At 43.1% G+C, this 26,069-nt stretch overlaps 1 protein-coding gene across 5 annotated transcripts in view; it reads left to right on the top strand.

Moving 5' to 3' along the window:
- STAT3 (signal transducer and activator of transcription 3) overlaps nt 1–26,069 on the top strand; it is a 69,038-nt gene that overhangs the window by 26,715 nt on the left and 16,254 nt on the right. For 4 of the 5 annotated variants that reach the window (XM_077779177.1, XM_077779181.1, XM_077779179.1 and 1 more), the window contains exons 2-10: nt 11,664–11,814; nt 12,730–12,874; nt 13,726–13,824; nt 21,339–21,434; nt 21,611–21,692; nt 21,910–22,004; nt 22,165–22,316; nt 25,035–25,193; nt 25,322–25,414. In XM_077779177.1, coding sequence (XP_077635303.1) covers nt 11,687–11,814; nt 12,730–12,874; nt 13,726–13,824; nt 21,339–21,434; nt 21,611–21,692; nt 21,910–22,004; nt 22,165–22,316; nt 25,035–25,193; nt 25,322–25,414 — 1,049 coding nt within the window. In that variant the 5' untranslated portion in view covers nt 11,664–11,686. The remainder of the gene's footprint in view (nt 1–11,663; nt 11,815–12,729; nt 12,875–13,725; nt 13,825–21,338; nt 21,435–21,610; nt 21,693–21,909; nt 22,005–22,164; nt 22,317–25,034; nt 25,194–25,321; nt 25,415–26,069) is intronic. The other variant, XM_077779178.1, reaches the window with a different exon arrangement.

Below are 26,069 nucleotides of genomic sequence, written 5' to 3' on the forward strand. Positions count from 1 at the left end.
GAGGCCTTGGTATTTTTGAGCAGCTGAAAGAAGAGCAGAGAGAGTGCCGGGAGCCCAGCCAGCAGGCTGCTGCCAGCTGAGGCAAGAAGGACAGGGCTCACCAGGCCATCGGTCACATTAATAACACAGACACTTACATGCCATGTGCCAGCTGTGTCTTAAGTGCTTTGTGTACATTGACTCCTTTAGTTCCTACAGTGATCCTGTGATGTAAGTTCCATTGTCTGCCCTTTTTCACAGGTGAGGAAACTGAGGCACAGAGAGGCTAAATGGCTGTCCCTTGATCCCACACACCTAAGTGGTGGCACCAGGATCCGTGGCTGAAGCGCAAGGCTGTTCTGCTTTGATTTTACATACTTTTTCAGCCCAAGAACAATGCAGAGTCATCAGAGGGGCTTAAAGTAGGGGAAGAGGAAGAGCAAATATGGAAATAGACTGGTGGCAAGCGAGCACATGCAAGGAGACAGAAGCTCTCTTCATGGCCCATGTTTGTTTTGGCTCTGAGCTTTCTGGCTGATTTTATTTTCCCTTTGACTCCCCTTCTGTGGGGGCAGGGCGGGGGATGGGAGAGTTTGTCAGATCGGAGCGCAAGCCCTAGACCCTTTTTGTTAAATAGCAATGTGCTCCTTCCCCCAAAGCATTGATTCTTGGGTTGCAGCAACCTTAATGTCTTGGGGGAATGGAGCCTGATCGTAATTTATAGACTGAATAGCCTTCGGAGGCCACCCAGCTCAGCGGCTCTCCCCGCGTCAGAGTTACTGCTGCACTATTTCTCAGGGTGAACATTTAACCTCCATTTGAACACCAAATGCAACAGGAACCTGGGAGGCTGTCCCTTACTCCTCCCTTTGTCGGGGTCACCTTTGCCCTTCAGACGGTCACCAAGCCCCCTCCCGCCTCCCTCTTTAATATCTCTGGAAGACGTCCGCTTCAAAACAGCTTTGAGGCTGCTGCCCTAGTTCAGGCCACTGCCAGATCTCACCTTGGTTATGGCAGCCCGAGGGATCTTTCTGAAATACAAATCAAATTGTCACCGGTCTGCTTAAAACTTTTCAGCCTTCCTTATTACCCCTGGATGAGAGTTCATATTTCTCCTCCAACCTCATCTCATGCCATAGTCTCTATACAGTCACTGCAGTATGCTGCTTCATTACAACTGCCCGGATCCCGTCCCTGGAGATTATTACTCAGTACATCCGGAGTAAGGACCAGCATCTGGCTACTGGAATCACCTGAGGGGCTTTCAGAGTTGACCCCTGGTCCCTGCTCTCCTTCCAGTGTTCTCAAAGTGGCCACACGTTAGCATCATCCGAGAGATGTTAAGTAGCAAAACCTTCCCTCAGTGATTCCACTTTGACAAATCTAGTTTGATTTCCCAGGCACCCCTACTTTCAAAGAAAAAGAAAAATTGCTCTTGTAATTCTGATCTGCAGCCAGGGTGGGGAACCTCTGCGGGCAGAGGGCATACTCCAGAGGGCAGAATCTGGGGTAGGTGTTAGGAGGAAGCAGAAAGTTTCTGGAATGTTTCACCCTTTCATGTACACATCTCCACGTATGGAAGAGCCGAACTTCTATAAGTGTCTTACCCTCTTCTGACCGCACTTCCTGTTCCTCAAGTCTTCTTACTGGGCAAAACTTTCAAGTTCTCGACTCCCCACACCCTGATCACCTGCTCTGAATGTGCTTGTTTTCTAGTGCACCATTTAAATTGTGATGTAATTAGAGATTTATTCTAGATGCGGGCCAGTTACAGCGGGATAGATAGATTCTTTCATTCAAGCACTGCGTAATGCTGTTTAAAATACCATAAGATGGGGGTGCCTGGCTGGCTCTATCAGTAGAGCATGCGACTCCTGATCTCGGGGTTTCGAGTTCAAGCCCCTTGTTGGGCGGAGAGCTTACTTAAAACAAAACCATAAGATCGCATTGGCTTGAGATCATGATTATAAAATGGGGGTCCAAATAAATCTAGGTCACAGGGTTGTCGTGAGGATGAAATGAGTAAATGAATAGATGGCAAGTGCTTACAACAGTGCCTGGAACATAGTAGGTGCTATAAATTCAGTGAAAATCATTAGTTATTTGGCCTGCTCTTAAACCAAGTCTCTTACTTTCCATCTTTTTCTTTCATTTGGGTATCACATAGTTGTTTTCACCTTTAGTCTATTTAGGACCTAGAGCTATCCTTAGGTGAGCTATGTAAGGAGATACTTGATCAGGACTGACTCTCTTGTCTTTTTTGAAAATTTTTTTTATTTTTTATTAAAAAAATTTTTTTTAATGTTTTTTATTTATTTCTGAGAGAGAGAAAGACACAGCGTGAGCAGAGGGGGGTCAGAGAGAGAGGGAGACACAGAATCTGAAACAGGCTCCAGGCTCTGAGCTAGCTGTCAGCACAGAGCCCAACGCGGGGCTCGAACCCACGTACCGCAAGATCATGACCTGAGCCGAAGTTGGCCGCTCAACGGCTCAATCGACTGAGCCACCCAGGCGCCCCTCTTGTCCTTTTCCCTTATTACACATTTACACTAAATCACAGCATTACAAACTCCCTCCCTCAGGATATGACCCAAGGACCCATTAAAACACACGAATTTGACATGGCAGGGAAAGCTAGCTTTATTATTTAAAATGGCTAATCTGATGAATTAATCTGTTTCCCAGGGCGTCGAGGAAATGAACTTGGCATAAGAAGTGCCAATGAAAGGAATGTTGTGGGAGGAAGGAACAAGCCAGCTAGCGCTACTGTGCACCCAGCACCGCATAGGAGACCTGCTGTAAAGCCAGAGTTTTTTTGTTTTTTTTTTAACTTTTATGACAGTCTTTCAAAAGAGCGGTACTTCTCCATTTTACTGAAGAAGAAGCCTGTTCAGTAGTCAAGTGATGTTTTGAAAAGAAATAGCTGATAAAATGGCAGGCAGGGTTTGCACCCAAGGTCATTCCGTGTCAAAGCCTCGGTTGTGCTTGGCCTCACACCACCCTGCCTCGGAGGAGTCTGTCTGGTTGGGGGAGTGGAAGTGTCACCAAGTGAGGAGGCTATGTGACGCACACATTTGGTCTGTCTTGTGGTTTTTATCTAGAGCTCAGACCTGTGATCGGGCAGCTTTAACCATAAACTGAGTAATTGATGAAGCTAGTCTAATTGTGTTACTTTCAATTCAGAGGGAATTATGTTTATATTGTTGTGCCTTTCATTTGAGATGTTTATGATGAAATATGGTGCCTATCCCAAATCAAGTATGAAGAATACATCAGTTTTTTAAAAATGGGCACCTGGTGGCTCATTCGGTTGAGCGTCTGACTCTTGGTTTCAGCTCAGATCGCGATCTCGAGCCCTGTGTTGGGCTCCACAGTGGCAGCACAGAGCCTGCTTGGGATTCTCTCTCTCTGCCCCTTTCTTGCTCATGCTCTCTGTGCCTCTCAAAATAGATAAACTTAAAAAAAAAAAAGAAAAAGAAATTCCTTGACATTTATTAGATTTGAAATAACTGGAGACCTTGGTAATTCATAGTTCTCAGAATCCTTTTCTCAAAGATGGCTGGGTGATAGGGCGCCTAGGTGGTACAGTTGGTTAATCATCTGACTTTGGCTCAAGTCATGATCTTCTGGTTCATGAATTCGAGCCCCGCATCAGGCTCTGTGCTGACAGCTCAGAGCCTGGAGCCTGCTTCCAGTTCTCTGTCTCCCTCTCTCTCTGTCCGTCCCTCCCCCACTCACGTTCTGTCTCTCTCTCTCTCTCTCTCTCTCTCTCTCAAAATTAAAAAAATAAAAGATGGCTGGATAAGCACTTGATTCTGGGTAGTTCTTATAGTTTTGTTTTTAAGATCTTGATTGTTCTTTGCGGATCAGAGCCCTAGATCTTTCCTTTTTGCTGTTCACATTCCTGGTAGTCTTCATCTCTTAACTATGAATCCGATATATTTTCTCTGTATTTCTAGTTATAAATTAGATAACTGTACAAAGGTAGTACTAGTGTTAAGACTGTACAGCATGTCAGGATTTAGAATAGAAAAAAATAATGTGCTTGGCACAAGATTCTTTAAGTCTTCTTGAAGTGAGATAGATAAGAGGAGTGAGGAGTGAGACTTTTGGGGTGAGAGTATTCCAGGGTGTCATTAAAAACTGTCCTTTTTCTCACTTCTCTGAGCTCTACTCCCAAGTAATTTACTACTTCTTCCATATTCTCAAATTTGCCATGTTAGTAGGGAACTGTAACTCATGTTCTCTTAGATCTCAGTGTCCATTTTTACAAGGAAGAGTTGGTTTCTGACTTTAAAGCAAATCCTATTATTTATAACTAAGTATATTTGAATATTACAATAGGTATAGTTGGATTGGGCACTCAGCTGTTACTATTTTGTCTTTTAAGGAAATGAAAATTAGATTTATATATAAACTTATTATAAAGGCAAACACTTGGTGTTGTACCTTATAAAGATGCTCTTTGGATTTGTAAGCAATGATATTATATGTTTACTATACAAGCACACTTATTTTGAATTATCTTTTTATAATTTGAAATTTCAGAATCTTAATGTCTAAGGTAATTATGAATGGTTAAATTACAAATGGTTAAATAGGCAAAGCTGTAATATTAAAAATAATTTTTAACATTTATTTTTGAGAGGCAGAGAGACAGAGTGTGACCAGGGGAGGAGCAGAGAGAGAGGGAGACACAGAATCCAAAGCAGGCTCCAGACTCTGAGCTGTCAGCACAGAGCCCGATGCGGGGCTCAAACCCATGAATGGCGACATCATGACCTGAGCTGAAGTTGGACACTCAACTGACTGAGCTACCCAGGCGCCTGTAAAGTTGTAATATTTAAATGTGGGCTCTGTGGGGTGCCTGGGTGGCTCAGTTGGTTGAATGTCTGACTCTAGACTTTGGGCTTGGGTCATGATCTCACCATAGTCATGAGATTGAGCCCTTTGTCAGGCTCTGTGCTAAACATGGAGCCTGCTTGGGATTCTCTCTCTCTCCCTCTCTCTGCCTCCCCCCAAATAAGTAAACTTAAAAAAAAAGATATCACCTTCACTTTACTTGTTCAATCCNTTGATCTTGAGATCAAGATCTGAGCCAAGATCAAGAGTTGGATGTTTAATCCACTGAGCCACGTAGGCACCCCATCTGTAATGTTTTAAAAGAGATAAAATATATACACACTTCGAGATAGGTTAAAAGGTGGTATTACATGAACGTGTCAATTGTGGTTCTGGAGAGTAGGATGGTAGGATATGGGTGATTTTATCTTTTTTTTCCTTAAGCTTGTTTTAATATTTATTTATTTATTTTTGAGAGAGAGGGAGAAAGAGAGAGAGAGAGAGTCGCATAAGTGAGAGGGAGAGGGAGAGAGAATCCCAAGCAGGCTCTGCACTGTCTACATGGAGACCGACACAGGGATTGAACTCACGAACCATAAGATGGTGACCTGAACCCAAACCCAAGAGTTGGATGTTTAACCAACTGAGCCACCCAGGCACCCCTGGGTGATTTATCTTTTGGATTTCTTAAAAAAAATTTTTTTTTAATGTTTTATTTATTTCTGAGAGAGAGACAGCATGAGCAGGGGAGGGTCAGCGAGAAAGGGAGATACAGAATCTGAAACAGGCTTCAGGCTCTCAGCTAGCTGTCAGCATAGAGCCCAACGTGGGAAACCCACGAACCGTGAGATCATGACCTGAGCCGAAGTTGGACGCTTAACCGACTGAGCACCCAGGTGCCCCTATCTTTTGGATTTCTATGTTACTTTATACTTTGGTTGCCTTAGTCACTTGCCTTTCCTAACAGCGAAGAGGGTCTTAGAATAGGCAACCAATAAAATATGGCTCTGCTCTATTCATAATATAGGTATTTCGAACATAGAGTGTGGCTAACACCCAAAGGAGAGTCTTTTGACACATGGCAAGGTGGAACAGAAATCATCTTCAGATCACTTTCTGTTTTGGGTTGTTGTATGCCCCTGAGTTTTGTCTTTCTCCTCACTTTGGCCTCTCACTCTGGTGCCCCTGTCATAAATCCACTGGTGGTGGATGTGAAGCACAAATCTGAATTTAAAATGAAGTTTTAAAAAGTGATGTGGTGAATCCCTTTTGTAAGCAGTCCTGATTTGTGTTTCCCAACACATCTGTTGGTTTCCTTAGAATGCAGTCCGTAAATGAGAACTGTGACTTTGGATAAACCTTTTAGTGATCTTTACAGTAATAAGTTCCTCATTAGACAATAGCTGTTTGCTTTATGACTTGTTGGTAAGTTATCCCCAAGGGGTTGAGAAATTCCTGTTTTGAAAAGTCCGGAAAGTCTTTGGTGACTTGCTGATTCATTTTTATTTTTCTTTTCTCTAAAGTCATAGAGAACAGGATCATAGTGACGTTCCCCTCCTATGCTGGCACCTCCTGTCTACTAACCTAAACTTAGCACTTACACGTTGAGAGAACTGAGCCCGACGTCATGCCCTAAGCCAGCCCCTGTATGGAATGAACTCGCTTCTCTCCTGTGCACCCTGAATGGTACTTGGCATTTGAATTCTGCGGATCATTTTCTGTGGCCCGCAGTTCAGTGAAGGTGGTTCTTAAATCACAGGCTTCGCCTTACTCTGCAGATAAGAAATACTTTAGTTCGACCTCCAGTGGAGTTCTTTAGATTAATTTGTAATTTGAAAAACCAGAACTGAGATTGTGAAATGAAGTAGGCTCTTGTAAAAACTTTTTCCAGTAAAACAGTTGCCACAAGCCAGTTGGCAATGGTTTTCATAGACAATCTGGCTAGTGATCTCCTAAGGATATGCAGTCCTTATGAAGAGCATGTGGGCTGATTGCCCTGTGGCTGCTGTTCATGAAATACGGTTTGTAGCTAAGCAGCCTGTAAGGAGATCAGCCCTCTTTGACCCTTTGCCCATGTTCCCCTTGAAAATACTACCTGCTCTTTGGCTAAAATTTACATTGATTAAAAAAAAAAATAGGAGAGCTATTATGATATTATCTAGAGTGATTAGCCTAAGAAGTAGAGCATAACGTCAATCATTTTTGCTTGAATTTTATAGGAAAAAACTAGTAACTTGGTTTCTGGTTTAAGAAATGACATAATTATTGTACTACTTCACTATATCCCATTTGTGTTGTCTCCCCACTAAACCCAAAACCTCAACAACAAAAACCCCTTTGCATTATGGACTAGAAATGAATTAGACAATTTTCAAGAACTTGCAATTTTTTAATGGTTTGAAAATGCAAACATTCACTTGGGACCTCAACATTCCTCTCTAATTGAGCAGGTGTGATGGGGTTTTGCTTCATGGCTCAAGGAGTAGACCCTGATGGCTCCACGTTTGTATCCAAGATAAGCAGTTAAATATATTAGTCTGTTTTTTATTAATTATAACACTGAACTTTATCATAAAAAGTAGGTGTCTAGGGGTCCCTGGCTGGCTCAGTCTGTAGAGCAGGTAACCCTTGATCTCAGAGTTGGGAGTTCAAGCCTCACACTGGGATAGTGTGTACTTAAAAAATATATATATAGATATTAGGTGTCTATTCCTTTAAATCCTTTATTAGGAAAACTACAGCTTTTGGTTACATAAGAACAACAGTGTCCAATAAAAATAGAATGCGGGTCACATATGTAATGTTAAATTTTCTTTTTCATTAAATTTTTTTTAATGTTTTTTATTTATTTCTGAGAGAGACCGCATGAGCAGGGGAGGGTCAAAGAGAGAGGGAGACACAGAATCTGAGGCAGGCTCCAGGCTCTGAGCTAGCTGTCAGTTCAGAGCCAGATGCGGGGCTCAAACCCATGAACTGTGAGATCATGACCTGAGCCGAAGTCGGACGCCTAACCTTCTGAGCCACTCAGGCCCCCCGTAATGTTAAATTTTCTAGTAGTCACATTAGAAGTAGAAAGATTTAGTGAAATTAATTTTAATAATTTATTTAACCCAATACGTCTAAGATATTATCATTTCAACATTAATGAGATATTTTACATTCTTTTTTTCTACTAAGTCTTCAAAATACACTGTACATTTTACACTTACAGTGTATCTCGGTTTGAACCAGCCACATTGTGAGTGTTCAGTAGCCCATGTGGCTAATGGCTACCATATTGAATTATGTAAATCTAGAGTTTCAGCACATTTGTATGCAGTAGACTCTACATAAAATGACATGTTATACAGATTTCTGTGCAGATCAACCATCCTGAAAAACATATGACAGATCCTGATGCTTTTAGCCAGCCCTGAGGCAGATTTAACTTGGCCCTAATGGGAATATTGTAACAGAGTTTTTTTTTTTTTAATTAAAAATTTTTTTTAAAATATTTTATTTATTTCTGCAAGAGAGAGAGAGACAGCATGATCAGGGAAGGGTCAGAGAGAGAGGGAGACACAGAATCTGAAGCAGGCTCCAGGCTCTGAGCTAGCTATCAGCACAGAGCCCGACACGGGGCTCAAACCATGAGATCATAACGTGAGCCGAAGTCAGACACTTAACCGACTGAGCCACCCAGGTGCCCCTATTGTAACAGAGCTCTAATGACCTTTGATTTCTTGTTGAGGGTAATACACGCCATGGTTATAATGCCTCAGCTACCCCTTTCCTTGCAGCCAGTGTTCAGTATACATGCACCACTGTCCAAGCAGCATCTGTCCTGTGGCAGGTTGGTCTTGGGGGTGGCAAGGAGGGGGCAACTGCAAAGGCATGGGAGGTTGTTTGGGAGGTTCTTAAGAGGATGGAAGACATTGTTTAAAGAAAGAAAAAAAAAAACCCCAAGCACCCGGGAAACTTACTTAATTCTTCTCTAATGTTGTTGGAAAATTGAATTTATTTATGGAAGCATATTGGTCTGATTGGGCCAAACACCTCATTCTGACATTCTCATCTCTTTGCTTTATTAAACTTTTTCATTCATGGAATTGAAGCCCTTGGTACGTGAGAAGGGAAATAAGCTCAGATCTGTGCTCTAAGTGTAAAGTACACCCGGATTTAGAGAACTCAGTACCAAGGGATGAATGTAAAGCATCTCGTTAATTTTTGTGCAGTTACATGTTGAAGTGATAACATTTTCTTTCTATCTGTATGTATATGTATACTGTATATTTTTAAGTATTTTTAATTTTATTATTATTTTTTTAAGTAAGCTCTGTGCCCAACGTGAGGCTTGCACTCACAAACCTGAGATCAAGAGTTTCATGCTCTCGTGGGGTGCCTGGGTGGCTCAGTCGGTTAAGCCTCTAACTTTGGCTCAGGTCATGATCTCATGATTTGTGAGTTCAAACCCCATGTCGAGCTCTGTGCTGACAGCTCAGAGCCTAGAGCTTGCTTTGGATTCTGTGTCTGCCCCTCTCTCTGCCCCTCCCCCACTTGCACTCTGTCTTTCTCTCAAAAATAAATACCAAAACAGATTAAAAATGAATTTACTTGGGGTGCCTGGGTGGCTTAGTTGGTTAAACGCCCGACTTTCGCTTAGGTCATGATCTCGCGGTTCGTGCGTTTGAGCCCCGCGTTGGGCTCTGTGCTGACTGCCAGCTCGGAGCCTGGAGCCTGTTTCAGATTCTGTGCCTCCCTCTCTCTCTGACCCTAGAAATAAATAAAACAACAAAAAAAAATGAATTTACTTGTTTCTTTTCATTTTTTAATATGGCTGTTAGAAAATTCAAGATGCTGTATGTGGCTTGCATTACATCTCTTTTGGATGGTGCTGCCTTCAATTGTTCATTTTTCAGTATAAAAGACCACTGGGAAGGTCCTGCCTGTGCTTTCTTTTCTTGAATGTGTGCTTGAGAGCTTGACAGTTGATGGCACCCTTGGGATCCTGCATCCTGGCAGTAGCGGGTGGGTTACTCTGTGTGTGTTCCTGCAAAAGAGGGAAGGAGACCCGCAGCACAGGCCTCTCGGCTTCTGTACGAAAACCTGATCCTGAACCACTTAGCTACCATTATACTTGCTGCTTTGAGAACAGAAGACCTGTTGGTTTTTGTTACCAGTTTGCTCCATAAATTTCCGATTTTTAAAATGTTTGTTTATGTATGTTTATTTTTGAGAGAGAGAGAGAGAGAATGCAAGTGAGTGGTGGAGGTGGAGAGAGAGAGAGAGAGACATAGGATCCAAAGTAGGCTCTGCACTAATAGCAGAGAGCCTGATGCGAGGCTCAAACTCACAAAACCTGAGATCATGACCTGAACCAAAGTTGGATGCTTAACCGACCGGCCACGCAGGCACCCCCCGACTCCGTAATTTTTGTGAAAGGAGCAGCTACAAGGGTGCTTCTTCATGCCTCCTCTGAGAAATAAAGAACTCTGGATAAGTGTACATGTTTGTGTGCCTTCAGTCTTTCATGATGTTCTTACAATCCCAGAGAACCATCTCAGTATACTTTGATCTCTACATATATCACTCTTTGGCTGTTACTCATAGTTATTTTTACAGCTTCTTAAGACTACTTGGTCTGTATTGATATTTCCATGGAGCACCTGAGTGGCTCAGTCGGTTGAGTGTCCAATTCTTGATTTTGGCTCAGGTCATGATCTGATGGTCGTGAGATAGAGCCCTTGTCAGGCCCTGCACTAGGCATGGAGCCTGCTTAAGAGTCTCTCTTTCCTTCTCCCTCTGCCCCAGTCCTAGCTTGTGTGCTCGCTTGCTCTCTCTCTCTCTCAAAAAAAAAAAAAAAGATATTTCCATGACCCGCACTATTCAGAAAGAGTCTAAAAGTGATTAGCCAGGTTGGTTTCTCATACCCGAGCATTTCCCTGGTGTATTCATGAGCTCGGGGACAAAACTTGTATGCCTGGTATTTAGCATCTCACCTTTCTCATTCCGGAATGAGAACTTCCAAAACAAAATTACTTTCCATTGAGTGGGAGAATCCCAGGCAGTTCCTTGCTTATACTTTTAAACCTGTATTCCTTGAGTTTGCTCTGTCCTCCCTGAACAGCCACATCCCACATTTTGGCTTTATAAAGTTTGGTGTAAGGGGGGTAGGGGCGGGTAGGGTGGAAAGGAAGGCGCTAACATCTGTTCGGCATCTGTTGTATGCCAGGCCCTGAGCCGGGTTCTTTAGAAATATCTCAACAGGGGCGCCTGGGTGGCTTAGTCGGTTAAGTGTCCGACTTGCGCTTAGGTCATGATCTCGCGGTTCGTGGGTTCGAGCCCCTCGTCGGGCTCTGTGCTGACTGCCGGCTCGGAGCCTGGAGCCTGTTTCAGTCTGTGATTCCCTCTCTCTCTGACCCTCCCCTGCTCACGCTGTCTGTCTTTCTCTCTCCTAGAAGTAAAATAAAACATTGAAAAAAAAAAAAGAAAAAAAAAGAAATATCTCAACAACCATGCGAAGTATAAATTATGATCTCTTCCTCTGATGAGGAAGTGGAAATCTGGAAGTGAAGTAATTTTTCAACTTCACATCCTTCTGGTAGATAATGGATTCTGGAGCTTGGCAGAGGCCATGCTGACATTGACGTCCCAGTTTAGAAGAAGCTGTGATGTGGTTCCAGATGTTAGGGAACCTGATTGTGTGTGTATTGTTGCACACCGTGAGAAACACACAGGCTCCTTTCCACAACATCTGTTATCCCTAAGCACAGACCCGATGCCCGTGTTGGGTAGATGGGGTGTTTGTAGATTAGTGACTCCTACTAGGCCTCGCAGTGACCATATGAACACTTTGGTTACAGTTGGGACCCCTGATTCCCGCAGGATGGCCCAATGGAATCAGCTACAGCAGCTCGACACACGGTACCTGGAGCAGCTTCATCAGCTGTACAGTGACAGCTTCCCAATGGAACTGCGGCAGTTTCTGGCCCCTTGGATCGAGAGTCAAGATTGGTAAGTCCTTCCTGAGAAATTGTCAGGTTTTGGTTTGACTCAAGAGACGCAGCCTGCTGTAGCTTCACTCTGTGCTAAGTATTTGATCAAAAACCGTGTGGGTACAGGTGATGGGGTGAAAGAGATCAGGAGATAAAGAGGAACTCTCAGTCTTGTAAAAACATTTCTATATTAGAAGTGTGTGCGGGCAACCGTCTTTCGGAACATTGAAGCCGCCTGCTTGGTGATAGATGTTTTGAAGGCTGATTTGGATCTCATTTACTTGGTGACATCCTCTGTGTGTTCTGACACTCCAGGGATGTGTTACAAATATATATTTATTTTTTTATCTCAGTGAAAGTTCTGTTGTACATAGAGATTTGGGCCCGTAATTCTGCTTCCTCTTTATTTAAAGGAAGAGACACAGATAAGAGAAATAGACTCTTTCATAGAGGTAAATGGCGCAGAATTCCAGTGACTGTTTGCTTCATTTTCATGTATTCAGATCTACAATAAATTTAATTTTCATTTAATTCAGGCCTATGATCTATTTTTTCTAGAATACTGTGAGGGGCCAGGGAGGTGCTTCAGATGATGGAGATAGGCCATGTCAGTCTGGGATTGCTTGTTAGCTAATAATAATCTGACCACAAAGCTGACTGAGACTTTAAAAGCACAACACCGTATCTGTCCACTTCACCCGAATATTTTTATAAGTATAGACTATGAGAGTGGTGACTGGTACCTGGAATAATTGTTAATAATCATTGAATTCATGATATTTCTCGTTGCTCAGCAAGGTGAATTTAAGTGATGAGTGGGTTAAAGCATTGGGTTTGCCTTGTTCTCTACCCTTCTTGATGGTGATTTCCGTGCATGTGTGTGCGTGTGTGTATGGGTTTCAGAATCATTCTGTATCCTTCTTCCTTTTCCTAGGGCATATGCGGCCAGCAAAGAATCACACGCTACTTTGGTGTTTCATAATCTCTTGGGTGAGATTGACCAGCAGTATAGCCGTTTCCTACAGGAGTCGAATGTTCTCTATCAGCACAATTTGCGAAGAATCAAGCAATTCCTTCAGGTGTGATGAGACACTGACCCTGCAGAGTAGGGTGTCCACTTTCTGTCCTGGAAGTATTTCTTTTCTCCTTTGGCTACGTCATGAGATCCTATCTTGTACTTTAAATCAAAGGAGAAGTTAGCAGACCTTTCTCAAACCTCTGTATACCCACCCTTGAACTTCGTTATCTGAAATCCACTCCTTTTGTCTGTTGAAGTAACAATATGATTGTTCTGTTAATTATATTATGTTAGCATGTTAATAACATGATCAGTAACTAGCAGTTTCATAGGAAGATGACTTATTTTTATTTATTTTTTTTAAGAAACTTTAAAAAATATTTATTTTTGAGAGAGAAAGAGAGAGAGCACAAGCAGAGGAGGGTCAGAGAGAGAGGGAGATACGGAATCTGAAACAGGCTCCAGGCTCTGAGCTGTCAGTGCAGAGCCTGGCACAGGGCTCAAACCCACAAACCGTGACATCATGACCTGAGCCTAAGTCTGATGCTTAACCGACTGAGCTACCCCAGGTGCCCTGATGACTTATTTTTAAATGTTAAATGTTTGACCATAACTGGATACTCTTAGACAAAGTCTCTTGCCTCCATGTAAGACCAGATAACATACTGTCCAAAGATTCAGACTAACATGTCTTCAGTTGCAGGTGTGCAGCTCATTGTGACAATCTTTTTTCTGTTCTCCCCTTCATCTCCCACTGGTGGCGGCCAGGCTCTGAGGCCCTCATTTTATTGTTTCATATAGGAGATGTAATGCTTTCATTGATCTATGAGGAAGTTAGCTTTAAGTTAGCAGAGTTGGGTCTGCATTTCCTAAGCCTGCTGCTACTTATCATTCTCTCTCTCCCACTTACAGAGCAGATATCTGGAGAAGCCAATGGAGATTGCCCGAATTGTGGCCCGGTGCCTGTGGGAAGAGTCCCGCCTGCTCCAAACTGCAGCCACCGCAGCCCAGGTGAGCCGTGGGAAGAAACAAAGCACTATTGAAGATGTGTTTTCCTTCTGGTATTCAAAGACATGCTTGCTCTTACCCAGTCGTTAGCGTGTACACCGACCTCCGTGGTAGAAGTGGGTGTTTGGGGTTCTTTTTCTTTTATATAATGAAAAGAATTTATTTTTTTCTTGAGTATATAATGCACTCTCCTTAAAAAAAATTTTTTTTTAACATTACACAATGATACAGGGAAGAAAGTTTTACAAAAATCTAAAATGTCACTCCCTTTCTTTATTATCTCTTCCCAGGAAACCAACATTAATAGTGTGGTATATATGGTTTTATACCTTTGTCCAGGCTCATATAAACTACAGAAAATATACACACACATACACACACCATACACCATATACAAATGGGTTTACTTCTCTCCCTCTTGCTTTTTTCATTTAATAGTATGTCGTATGAATCCTTCTAAGTCCAGGAATATAAAGCTAACTATTTTCTTTATTTACTGCATAATATTCTATGGTATAGATTTGCTGTAATTTATTCATTTATTCTTTCTTTGATATTTGCTTCATTCTGTTTTTTCCCCCCATTATAAACACTACTACAGTGTCTCCCTATACAACTTTATGTTTGTACTTTGATTTCTCTATGATAAATTTCCAGGCATGGAATTGCTGGGTCAAAGGGTATATATATTTTAGTTATATAGATCTAGATTCCTTTCCCCAAAGGTTGTACCAGTTGACATTTGCATGAGTGGGGTATGATAAGGTACTGTTCTTGGGTGCCACCTTGGAGATTATTTGAGACTGAATCATTCAGGTTCATGTGCATTTCTCTTTTGTGGTTAAGTTTGAGAATATCCTCATTAGAGCTAGAGATAACAGTTATCTCAGGGATAGAGATAGCATGACACTAACTTCCATTGGGGAACAGTTCCATGCCACTGGGCTCATCACTTATGTTGTTATATGATAGCCATATCTATCTAGAACATCTAATATCTATCTAGAACATCTAGAATATCTAACTTATCTGTAACATCCAATCTATTATGTGTGTATATATCCTACTGTGTTGTGCTAGTTATCATCACCCCCTGCTTTAAAGGAGGTTGTGGTCTGATACAAACCGAAAAATCAAACAACTTTATAATGCAATAAAATACAAAATTAAAATATACTACAAAAGAAGAAACTTAACTAGATCAATGACCATAAAAATATATTGAAAAAGACTTTTAAAAAAATGTACACTCCCTTTGCCACCAAAAAAGCTAAGGAGCGCCTGGGTGGCTCAGTCAGTTAAGCATCTGACCTCGGCTCAGGTCATGATCTCGCAGTTCGTGGGTTTGAGCTCTGTGCTGGGCCCTGTGCTGGCAGCTAGCTCAGAGCCTGGAGCCTGTTTCCGATTCTGTGTCTCCCTCTCTCTCTGATCCTTCCCTGCTCTCTCTCTCTCAGAAATTAATAAAAAAACATTTAAAACATTAAAAAAAAAAAGCCAATAGGCCCAATGGTTTAAAAGTTTTGTTTTAACAGACTTTCATGGCATAGATTGTTCTGTTATCATTCAAACTCTCCCAAGGTCTAGAAAGAAAAGAGATGTTTCCAGCTTATTTTATGAGGCTGGAATAATCCTAATATCAAAACCCAAAAAGACTGTGTAAGTAAAGAAAATGGTTAGGATTTTGGCATCCTACTTAGCGTACCAAGCATGGCTTATGTTCTAGGGGTGCAAGGATGGCTCAACATTAGGAATTCTATTAATGTAATTCATTAAATTAGTAAGCTAATGAAGAAAAACCCTTTTTTTTGTTAGACAGCAAATTTAGTGTCCATTCTAGATAAAAGTAAGAAACTTCCTTAACACAGTAAAGAATATTTGTCAGAACTTCTCTTAATATAATAAAGAATATTTGTCAGAAACCAAATCGAACAGTGTGTACATGAGGGAACACTAAAGTATTCTTATTAAAAGCAGTTACAAGATTGAGGGTGCCTCCAGCTATTAATATTTTTCTGAAGGATTCAGCCAATACAGTAAGACAGAAAAAGGAATGAGGGCATAAATGTTGGAAAGCTAGAGACAAAATTGTCATTATTTATAGATGGATAGGTCTTCCTACAAGATCCAAGGGAAATAATTAAAAAAGAAAAAAATACCAACCACTATTCTAGGGTTAAGCATCTGACTCTTAATTTTGGCTCAGGTCATGATCCCACGGTTCCTGGGTTCAAGCCCTGCATCCAGCTCTGTGCTGACAGGAGCCTGCTTGGGATTCTCTTTCCTTCTCTCTCTCCCCCTCCCCTGCTCACGTTCTTTCTGTCTCTCTCTTAAAATAATAAATAAGCTAAGAAAAAAAAAAAGAAAAATAAATAAACTGTTGGAACTAACAAGAGTTTAGGAAGATGAATGCATTCAGGATAAATATTTTAAGAATTTTATCTAGTTCTGTTTATTTATTTATAATTCTTATTTTTTATTTTTGAGAGAGAGACAGAGTGCAAGCTAGGGAGGAACAGAGAGAAAGGGAGACACAGAATCCAAAACAGGCTCCAGACTCTGAGCTGTCAGCACAGAGCCTGATGTATGGCTCGAACCCACGAACCGTGACATGATGATCTGAGCTGAAGTCGGATGCTCAACTGACTGAGTTACCTGGGCGCCCTATTTATTTATATTTGAGAGATAGAGAGAGAGACAGCGAGTGAGTGAGGGGCAGAGAGAGAGAAAGAGAGGGAATTCCATGAGGTTCAGAGAGAGAGAAGGAGAGAGACAGAGAGAGAAAGACAGAGAAAGAGTGTTGGGAGCCTGGATCAGGGCTAGAACTCACCCACAGCTCAAACTCATGAACCGTGAGATCATGACCTGAGTCAAAACCAAGAGTCAGATGCTCAACCAACTGAGCCACCCAGACGCCCCACCATCATAACCATTTTTAAGTGTACAGTTCAGTAGTCTTAAGTCCAGTAACATTATTGTGCAACCTGTCTTCAGAACTCTTTTCATCTTGCAAAACTAAAATCTTATACCCATTAAATAATATCTCTCTTCGTTCCCCTTTCATTCTAGTCACTGGCAATCACCATTCTTCTTTGTGTCTCTGTGAATTTGACACTCTAGGGACCTTATAGAAGGGGAATCATAACACTGTATTTTTGTGACTGGTTTATTTCACTTACCATAATTCCTTACAGTTCATTTTTGGTGTAACACATGTCAGAATTTCCTTCCTTTCAAAGACTGAATAATGTTCCACTGTATGTATACCCCATTTTGTTGACTCATTTGTCTGTTGAGGGACATTTAAGTGGCATCCACATTTTGGCTCTTGTGAATAATGCTGTTATGAACGTTAAGTGTGCCCTTTTTTTTCCCCTTGCAAGACAAAGATGTAGCAAGAACATAGAAGAAAGGACATCTAGGGGCGCCCGGGTGGCTTAGTCGGTTAAGCGTCCGACTTTCGCTCAGGTCATGATCTCGTGGTTCATGGGTTCGAGCCCCGCGTCGGGCTCTGTGCTGACTGCCAGCTCAGAGCCTGGAGCCTGTTTCAGAGTCTGTGACTCTCTCTCTCTGACCCTCCCCTGCTCACGCTGTCTCTCTCTCTCTCTCTCTCTCTCCTAGAAATAAATAAAACATTAAAAAAAAAATTAAAAAAAAAAAAAAAGAAAGGACATCTAAGTCTACCTGAGGGAGTCAGGGAAGGTATCACAGAGAGAGAGACTGTGATTGAGCCAAGACTTAAGGCTGATTGCGTGTGTACCAGGCTGATGAGGAGAGAGCCCTCTAGGCAGAAAGAAGATCCTGTTCAGACAGGGAAAGCTTAACGCATGTATTCTTGGGAGGAGTGTGGAAAATTCAGCATCTGGTTGGATAAGGAAAGATCAGCTAATTAAGGGCCATATTGTGAACATCCCTTTAGTGAAGCCCAACAATTGAGCTTTGGAAGAGCAGTTAACCGCAAGGGTCCTGGGGCCAGAGTGCCTGGGTTTGAGCCCCATAGCTCTGCCACTTGATAAGGCAGTGCGGGTGTTCACCTCTAACGGGAATGGTTATAGTACCTACTTCATGGAACTAAATTAATTCATGCCTGTAAAATGCTTAGAACAGTGACTGACGCATACATGCGAAATAAACGTTAACTGCTTTCTGCTGCTGCTGTCGCAATTGCTGTCACCATCCTGATCACTGTCACCACTACTGTAAGAAATGGGAGTCCATGGAAGAACTTTAAGCAGAAACTGACGTGCTCAGATATGGGCCAGGGGGTAACTGGTAACACTCGCTGTTCGAGACACTGGAGATAGGGAGGTTGTCCAGGCATCACTAGAGTTTTCTGTTGTAGAGAGGCTTTATGTTTTCATTCTGTCCCATAAGATAAAAATATTCGATTTAGGCCAATTTGGGTAGAGGCTCCAACTTTATTTACCATGAGAGGTAGGTGCCCTAAGGATGTTCCTAATCTTATGGATCAGGGGTTGGCAAACTATGCCCGTGGCCCAAATCCAGCCTGCCATGCCTGATTTTGCAGATGAAATTTTGGGGAACACAGCCACACCCATTTATGTGTGCATTGTCTGTGGTTGCCTTCATGCTGTGGTGACAAGGCTGAGTATTTACAACAGAGCCTGTATGACCCACACAGCCCAAAATATTTACCACCTGGCAAACTTTTTATAGAAAAAGTTGGCAGCCCTTGATCTAGAACTGCAAGTTGGATATTTGAAGCCTCAGCCCAGGCCTTACTGTTATTTGCTCTGTGTACATCATCTGGCATATTCTGAAGTGTCTTTTATGGGTAAAGCACCAGGAGATAAGGAAGACGAGTAGATGTGATCCCCACTAAGCAGGGCTCTCAGTCTAGATGGGATTGTAGGTATACAGATACTCAAAGTGAGAGAAACGTAGGGGAAGATGTGAGTAATCTTGCCCACAGTAGTTGAATAAGGTTTTACAGAAGAGCAAACGGTTGCACTGAGTTTGAAGGTGAATAAGTTCAGGTGTGTTTGTGCAGAAGCACATGTCAGGCGGAGCAGACAGCGTGTGAGGAGGTAGAGTGTGAAAAACATGCTATATATGGGGAAGAGTGGGTAGTTTGGGTGACTGACAGGGAGGGAAGAAGGCTTAACTTGTTACCAGATTATGCAAAACGTCTGTCAGTGCTGGGTTGAGATGATACACCTGAAAGTAGTGGGTACCCAATAGTTTTTTTTTTTTTTAATTTTTTTTTCTTTTTTAATTTTTTTTTAATTTTTTTTACTTATTTCTAGGGGGGAGAGAGAGAGAGAGAGAGAGAGAGAGATNTACCCAGGTGCCCCTTAATGTTTTAATGTTTATTTATTTTTGAGAGAGAGAGAGACAGAGCACGAGCAAGGGAGGGACAGAAAGAGGGAGACACAGAATCTGAAGCTGACTCCAGGCTCTGAGCTGTCAGCACAAAGCCTGACGCAGGGCTTGAACTCACAAACCATGAGATCATGACCCGAGCCGAAGCCGGAAGCTTAACTGACTGAGCCACCCAGGTGGCCCCCCAATAGTTTTTACAAGGGCACTAGAGGCGGGCTTCTGTGGGTGATAACCAATCACAACTGTTCCCTTTTAAGTGCAAGAGCAATTTAGAATAGACGTGTCAGTCAAACACAGACTAAAATATCCGCTGTACTGTTGGTCAAACCAAGGCTGGAAAACATAGTCTGGGCAGGTAGCCATTTGGGATTTCTGATGCCTGTTGGGAGGGAGAGACTGGGTTTGCAGAGGACCACTTCCCTGTGGAACTTCAGAGACCATAGACTAATACCCACGTAACACTGAGAGATACGCCTCTAGAACCACCTCTAGAAACCAGGCCCTGGCTCCTGCCCTGGGGGTGCCTCAGGAAGGCAGAAGTCGAGAGAGGCACCAGGCAACATACTGGGTTCTTCGAAGATCTGTGAATACAGAATGTTTCTCTTAATGTCACTGATCAGATGAGTCACTCCCCCTATGAAGAGAATAAATAGGGGTGGAGGTTGCCTTCCCTAAACTTCTCAGGGAAGTTTGCTTTCCCTGGGCTTGGATGGGGACCATGGGAAAGGGAAAGAATGGATCCCTCTAGAACTGGCATGTTTGGCTTCGTTTTGAAGACTCCTGGTAGCAGCATAGAGAACAGATTGGAAGTCAGAGATCACTAGTTGGGGCTTGACATGAGCCAGTGGCACAAATCGAGATCTATCTGCGAGGTTGTAGAACCTAGAGCCAGGACAGTTCGGTGACTCAGTGTGAAGTCTGTCTTTGAGAATTTCTACTTTAGAAAACACGACCTATACAATGAGAAAGAATGAAATCTGGCCATGTGTAGCAACATGGATGGAACCTGAGGGTGTTATGCTAAGCGAAATAAGTCAGGCAGAGAAGGACAGATATCATATGTTTGCACGTATAGGAGGATTAGGAGGAACTTGATGGAGGACCATGGGGAAGAAGAAGGGGGGAAATGGTGGGGGAAAGGGAGAGAGGCAAACCACGAGAGACTCTTGAATGCTGAGAACAAACAGAGGGCTGATGGGGGTGGGGGAGAAGGGAAGGGGGGTGATGGGCATGGGGGAGGACACTTGTGGGGATGAGCACTGGGTGTTATATGAAAACCAACTTGACAATAAAGTATTTTAAAAAATAGCAATAATAATAGTAGAAGAAAGAAAGAAAGAGAGAGAGAGAGAGAAAGAGAGAAGGAAGAAAGGGAGGGAAGGAGGGAGGGAGGGAGGAAGGAAGGAAGAAAACAGGACCTATGATGTCTTTCCTAGACTCTCCATTCTGTTCTGTTGATGGATTCCTCAGTCCTATGCCAGTACACACCATCTTGATCATTGCAGCTTTTATTGGTCTTTCGTTTTTAATTTTTCATTTATTCATCTCAGTTAATCCGTACACCCAACATGGGGCTCAAACTCACCCCCCTGAGATCAAAAGCTACACGCTCCTCTGACTGAGCCAGCCAGGAGCCCCAGATTTTCTATTACTTTGACAGAATTTACCATGTTGACATTCCACGGGCTCTCTGGCCTTTTCAAGGTAGCAGCCTTCCCTTCTGCCCTGAGGTATTCTCTCTTCATGTAGCATTCTACCTCTGGAACAGTGGTTTTTTATTACCCCACAGAAATGTGTTGGGTACCACATACACTAAATAGGCATCGAAGATCTGCTATCATAAGTGTTCTCAATTTTTCAACATACTTTACCTAGAATGAGGGTTTTGAAGGTAGGGACCATGTCTTAGCTCAACATGTGATCTCCTAGGGTGAACAGAGTGGCTTTTTAGTATGGCCTGGGGTAAAAAGGCAGGGACATGGGCAGAACTACGGGAAAGCCCCCTTGGCACTATGCTGATGGGCCCCGGCACGCTGCCTCTGTCTCCCTTCCCCTCACGGCCGCAGTGGCACCTCAGCCAGACAGGAAGGGTTGTGGGTGGAATGGAGACTGGACAGAGGTACTTTTCTCCCCATATTCCCTGCATTCACACGGGTGTTGACTCCCTTCTTTGGCAGCAAGGGGGCCAGGCCAACCACCCCACGGCCGCCGTGGTGACGGAGAAGCAGCAGATGCTGGAGCAGCACCTGCAAGATGTTCGGAAGCGAGTACAGGTGAAGCAAGTCGTGGGCAGGAAGCCTTTCCTTGGGGACATTGCCTATGGGTCCTGCGTGTGTCTCTTTTGAGGTTTTGGCTTCATTTTAATTCTCAGAAACTTTCTTTTCCCTCTTGCCCAGGAAAATCTTTTTTTACCTCTATTTTTCTGTTTTGTTTTGTTTGCTTTCAACAGGACCTAGAACAGAAAATGAAAGTGGTAGAGAATCTCCAGGATGACTTTGACTTCAACTATAAAACCCTCAAGAGTCAAGGAGGCAAGTGACTATTAGAGACGTTAAAATCTGCTGTAGAAAGTGAGTTACTTGAGTTTCAGGACTTCTGTGTCTGGCGTCCCGTTCAGACTTTGTGGCAGAGGCGGGGGCGGGGACTGCGTACAGGGAAGGAGTGTGTGGGGGTAACCGGTGCATCCCAGAGCCAGTTGTGAAGGTGCCAGTATCCCGCCAGGTCAAGGAGGTTTTCCTTCATCTGCAGACATGCAGGATCTGAATGGAAACAACCAGTCAGTGACCAGGCAGAAGATGCAGCAGCTGGAGCAGATGCTCACGGCGCTGGACCAGATGCGGCGCGTAAGAGCCCCACGCTCCCCCAGTGTCCCCCCCACCAGTGCACTGCAGCCACTTGTGGCAGAACTTGCTTGGTTTCTAGTAAGTTCCTTCTCTGGAAGTGACTAAATGTGGTTAGAGACGGTCTGAGGAAATGTTCTGTGTTGTTTGGGTTTCCAACCAGAGCATCGTGAGTGAGTTGGCGGGGCTTTTGTCGGCGATGGAGTATGTGCAGAAAACGCTCACGGACGAGGAGCTGGCTGACTGGAAGAGGCGGCAACAGATTGCGTGCATCGGGGGCCCGCCCAACATCTGCCTAGACCGCCTAGAAAACTGGTAAGAGATGAAAGAGATGTTCTTCCTCTCTTTCTAGAAAGCTGGGCTAAAATCATGGGTACAACTGCAGNCTGAGTTAAAGTCTAAAGAGTTTCACTCGTTTGGATGCCTGTTTGATAAAAATGTGTTTATGTTGCTATATTTTAAGTATGTATATTTTTAAAAAATTTATTTTCAAGTTAGTTAACATACAGTTTAGTCTTGGCTTCAGGAGTAGAAGTCTCTTACATATAAGAATGTTTTACTTAATAACAAAGCATGTGGTGTAACTATGTAGCACAGACTAAATTTTGAATTTTAGTTGTTTTAATAATCTCAGATGATGCATGTTCTTTATAAAGGAAAAAAATTCAGATACAAAAAAATTAATAAAAAGAGGAAAAGTCTTTTAAAAACCAATCATTTAGAGGTACCTATAGCTAAAAGTTCAGTGACCATCCCTCTGGAAGTTTCTTATTGTAGATATATGTAAAGATAGCCATCTATACATTTTCACATCGGTGGGATCATTCTTTTTTTTTTTTAACGTTTATTTATTTTTGAGAGACAGGGCAGGGGAGGGGCAGAGGGAGGGAAACACAGAATCTGAAGCAGGCTCTAGGCTCTGAGCTGTCAGCACAGAACCCGAAGCGGGGCTCGAACTCACCGTGAGATCGTGACCTGAGCCGAAGTCAGACGCTTAATGGACTGAGCCACCCAGGCGCCCCCCACCTTTTTAAAAAAAATTTTGGTTATCTTTTTTTAAAATTAATTAAAAAAATTTTTAAGTTTATTTATTTATTTTGAGAGAGAGAGGGGGAGAGAGAGGAAGAGAGAGAATCCCAAGCAGGCTCTGCACCATCAGCACAGAGCCCGACATGGGGCTCGATCTCTCAAACTATGAGATTATGACCTCGGCTGAAATCAAGAGGCAGACACTCAACCACCTGAGCCACCCAGGCACCCCTTGGTAATCTTTTTTTTTAATGTTTGTTCATTTATTTTGAGATGGGGGTGGGTTGCAGAGAGAGTGGTAGAGAGGGAATCCCAAGCAGACTCCATGCTGTCAGCACAGAGTCCAACACAGGACTCAATCTCATGAACCCTAAGATCATGGCCTGAGCCAAGATCGAGAGTCAGACACTTAACTGACTGAGCTGCCCAAGGGCCCAGTGGGATCCTTCTTTATCTGGTCTTTTGCTTTCATTCATGCAGCAGGTCTTAATGAGTATCCTTGATGTGCAAGGCCCAGCAATGAACGTGATTCACCAGCTTAAACTATGAGAAGCTTGACACAAGGGGGAACCACCAGACTAGAGCATGAAATTGGAAATTTAGGAGAGCTCTACCTAACAAAGCCTGTTCATATCCTTTCTAACCCTGAGTTTTATCAGTGTACTGAGAGCAGTTTTAAGTGCTTTCTGATCAGGAAACCAAAAAGTTTGAGTTCTGGAAATAGGAGAATGTAAGAGCCAGAAAAAAATCCCAGCAGCTGCCCTGTTCCTTACCCACCCCCCCACCCCTAAAATCTTTTACTTTCTCTCTTTGAGATCTTTTAGTCTTTATTAATCACGTAGTCCAACCCCTTCTCTCCTGTAAGGGAACGTTGAGGCCCACATGGTGAAGGGACCTGGCCAGGGTTGAACAGACAGTGAGTGGCAGAATGAACTCAAACCCATCTTCTTGGGCTGCCTAATTATCTGCATTTCCCCAGTCCCCACATTTTGGTCCAAAGACAGGTTAGGATGAAGACGATGCCAAACTTCATATTTCACATTCTCCATTGCTGGGTTCTAATGCTTGTCACTTCCTGATGGTAACTCCCTTCATGCTTCCTAGGGGTATGTTTTAACACTTCTTCCTTATGCCTGGCTCCCTCTCTGAAATGTTAAATTTTAGAGAGATATTATTTAAAAATAAAAATAGGGGCGCCTGGGTGGCTTAGTCGGTTAAGCGTCCGACTTTCGCTTAGGTCATGATCTAGCGGTTCGTGGGTTCGAGCCCCGCGTCGGGCTCTGTGCTGACTGCCAGCTCAGAGCCTGGAGCCAATTTCAGAGTCTGTATCTCCCTCTCTCTCTGACCCTCCCCTGCTCACGCTCTCTCTCTCTCTCTGTCCTAGAAATAAATAAAAATATTTAAAAAATAAAATTAAATTAAAAAATAAAAAAAATAAAAATAAGTGCCCTTTTCCTTACTTTTGTTTTATTTTATTTTTTAAACATTTTTTAATGTTTATTTATTTTTGAGAGAGAGAGAGACAGAGCGCAAGTAGGAAAGGGTCAGAGAGAGGGAGACACAGAGTCCAAAGCAGGCTCCAGGCTCTGACCTGTCAGCACAGAGCCTGATACAGGGCTCAAAATCATGAACCACAACATCATGACCTGAGCCGAAGTCAGATGCTCAACAGATTGAGCCACCTAGGCACCCCTATTTTATTTTTTAGTAAGCTCTATGCCCAGTGTGGGTCTTGAACTCAGGGCTTGACTCTGAGACCAAGCGTCACATGCTCTACCACCTGAGCCAGCCAGGTTCCTCCCTGCCCCCCACCATTTTCTCTTATTTAATGCCACTGAACTGTACACCTGTAGATGATTTATGTTATGTATATTTTGTCACACTAAAAAAATAATGCCCCTTTCTTATTTTAGGGGACTGCATGGTGGTGGGATTCCCTTCCCCTTCTCCAACTCTCACTGGCGTGCACTCAGGTAACTGGTAGCTTTCTTATTTTATTGGCAGGATAACCTCGTTAGCGGAATCCCAACTTCAGACCCGCCAACAAATTAAGAAACTGGAGGAGTTGCAGCAAAAAGTGTCCTACAAAGGGGATCCCATTGTACAGCACCGGCCGATGCTGGAGGAGAGGATTGTGGAGCTGTTTAGAAACTTAATGAAAAGGTAACTTAGAATTCTTTCTCTCATCACTTCCTCCTCCCCGCCACACACACCTCCTTCACTTTGGAGGCGCAGGACAAAGACCAGTTCACCATGAAGCGTATGGACTGTGCCTTCTCTGTGCCTTTCAGTGCCTTTGTGGTTGAGCGGCAGCCCTGCATGCCCATGCATCCTGACCGGCCCTTGGTCATCAAGACTGGCGTCCAGTTCACTACCAAAGTCAGGTGGGTCCCATACTTTCTCTTTTGGTAGATATTTTATTGAGAGACGCTCTTAAAGGGATGAGAGACAGTGGCGGCCAGGGTCATTCTTTCCAGGCATCGCAGGTGGGTATGGAATTTGTTGGCATAATATCAACTTGCTCTTTGATTCTTCTGTCAAAAGCTAAGGAACGGTTACCTTTTTGAGGTTACATGGGCGTCTTCCTATAATTTCAGCCCACAGTCTTAGGCTGTTGTGTCTCCTCCTGTCCTGCAAGAGAGGCAAGATAATGCTGGTTATTTTCTGTTCTCTGAGCCTCCCTCTCCCTGAAGATTTTAAGGGAAAGAGTAAGGCCTAGTGATCTAGAAGCTAAGAGGCAATAGAGCAGGTGGGTGGTGAGTGTGGAGGGTGGGGTGTGACTTTCACACCTACGACAGAATAGGTACATTGGGGTTTGCCCTTCTGTAGTGAAATTTCCCTCTTCAGAAGCTTGGTGGTTTCAGGTTTAATAGAAGGAATACCAGCTGCAGAGCACATATTCCTGTAATATTTCTCATGAAGTGGCTTTTATTATCCTTTGGTGAATGTCTCACAACTTTGTCCAAGTTCGTAGTTCTTAGGCTGTCTTTCAGGACCCACCTCTTGACCTGAAGGGATGATACTCAACATAAGGTCAAA

Source organism: Crocuta crocuta, unplaced genomic scaffold (assembly GCF_008692635.1).
Source record: "Crocuta crocuta isolate KB4526 unplaced genomic scaffold, BGI_CrCroc_1.0 scaffold68, whole genome shotgun sequence".
NCBI lineage: Eukaryota > Metazoa > Chordata > Mammalia > Carnivora > Hyaenidae > Crocuta > Crocuta crocuta.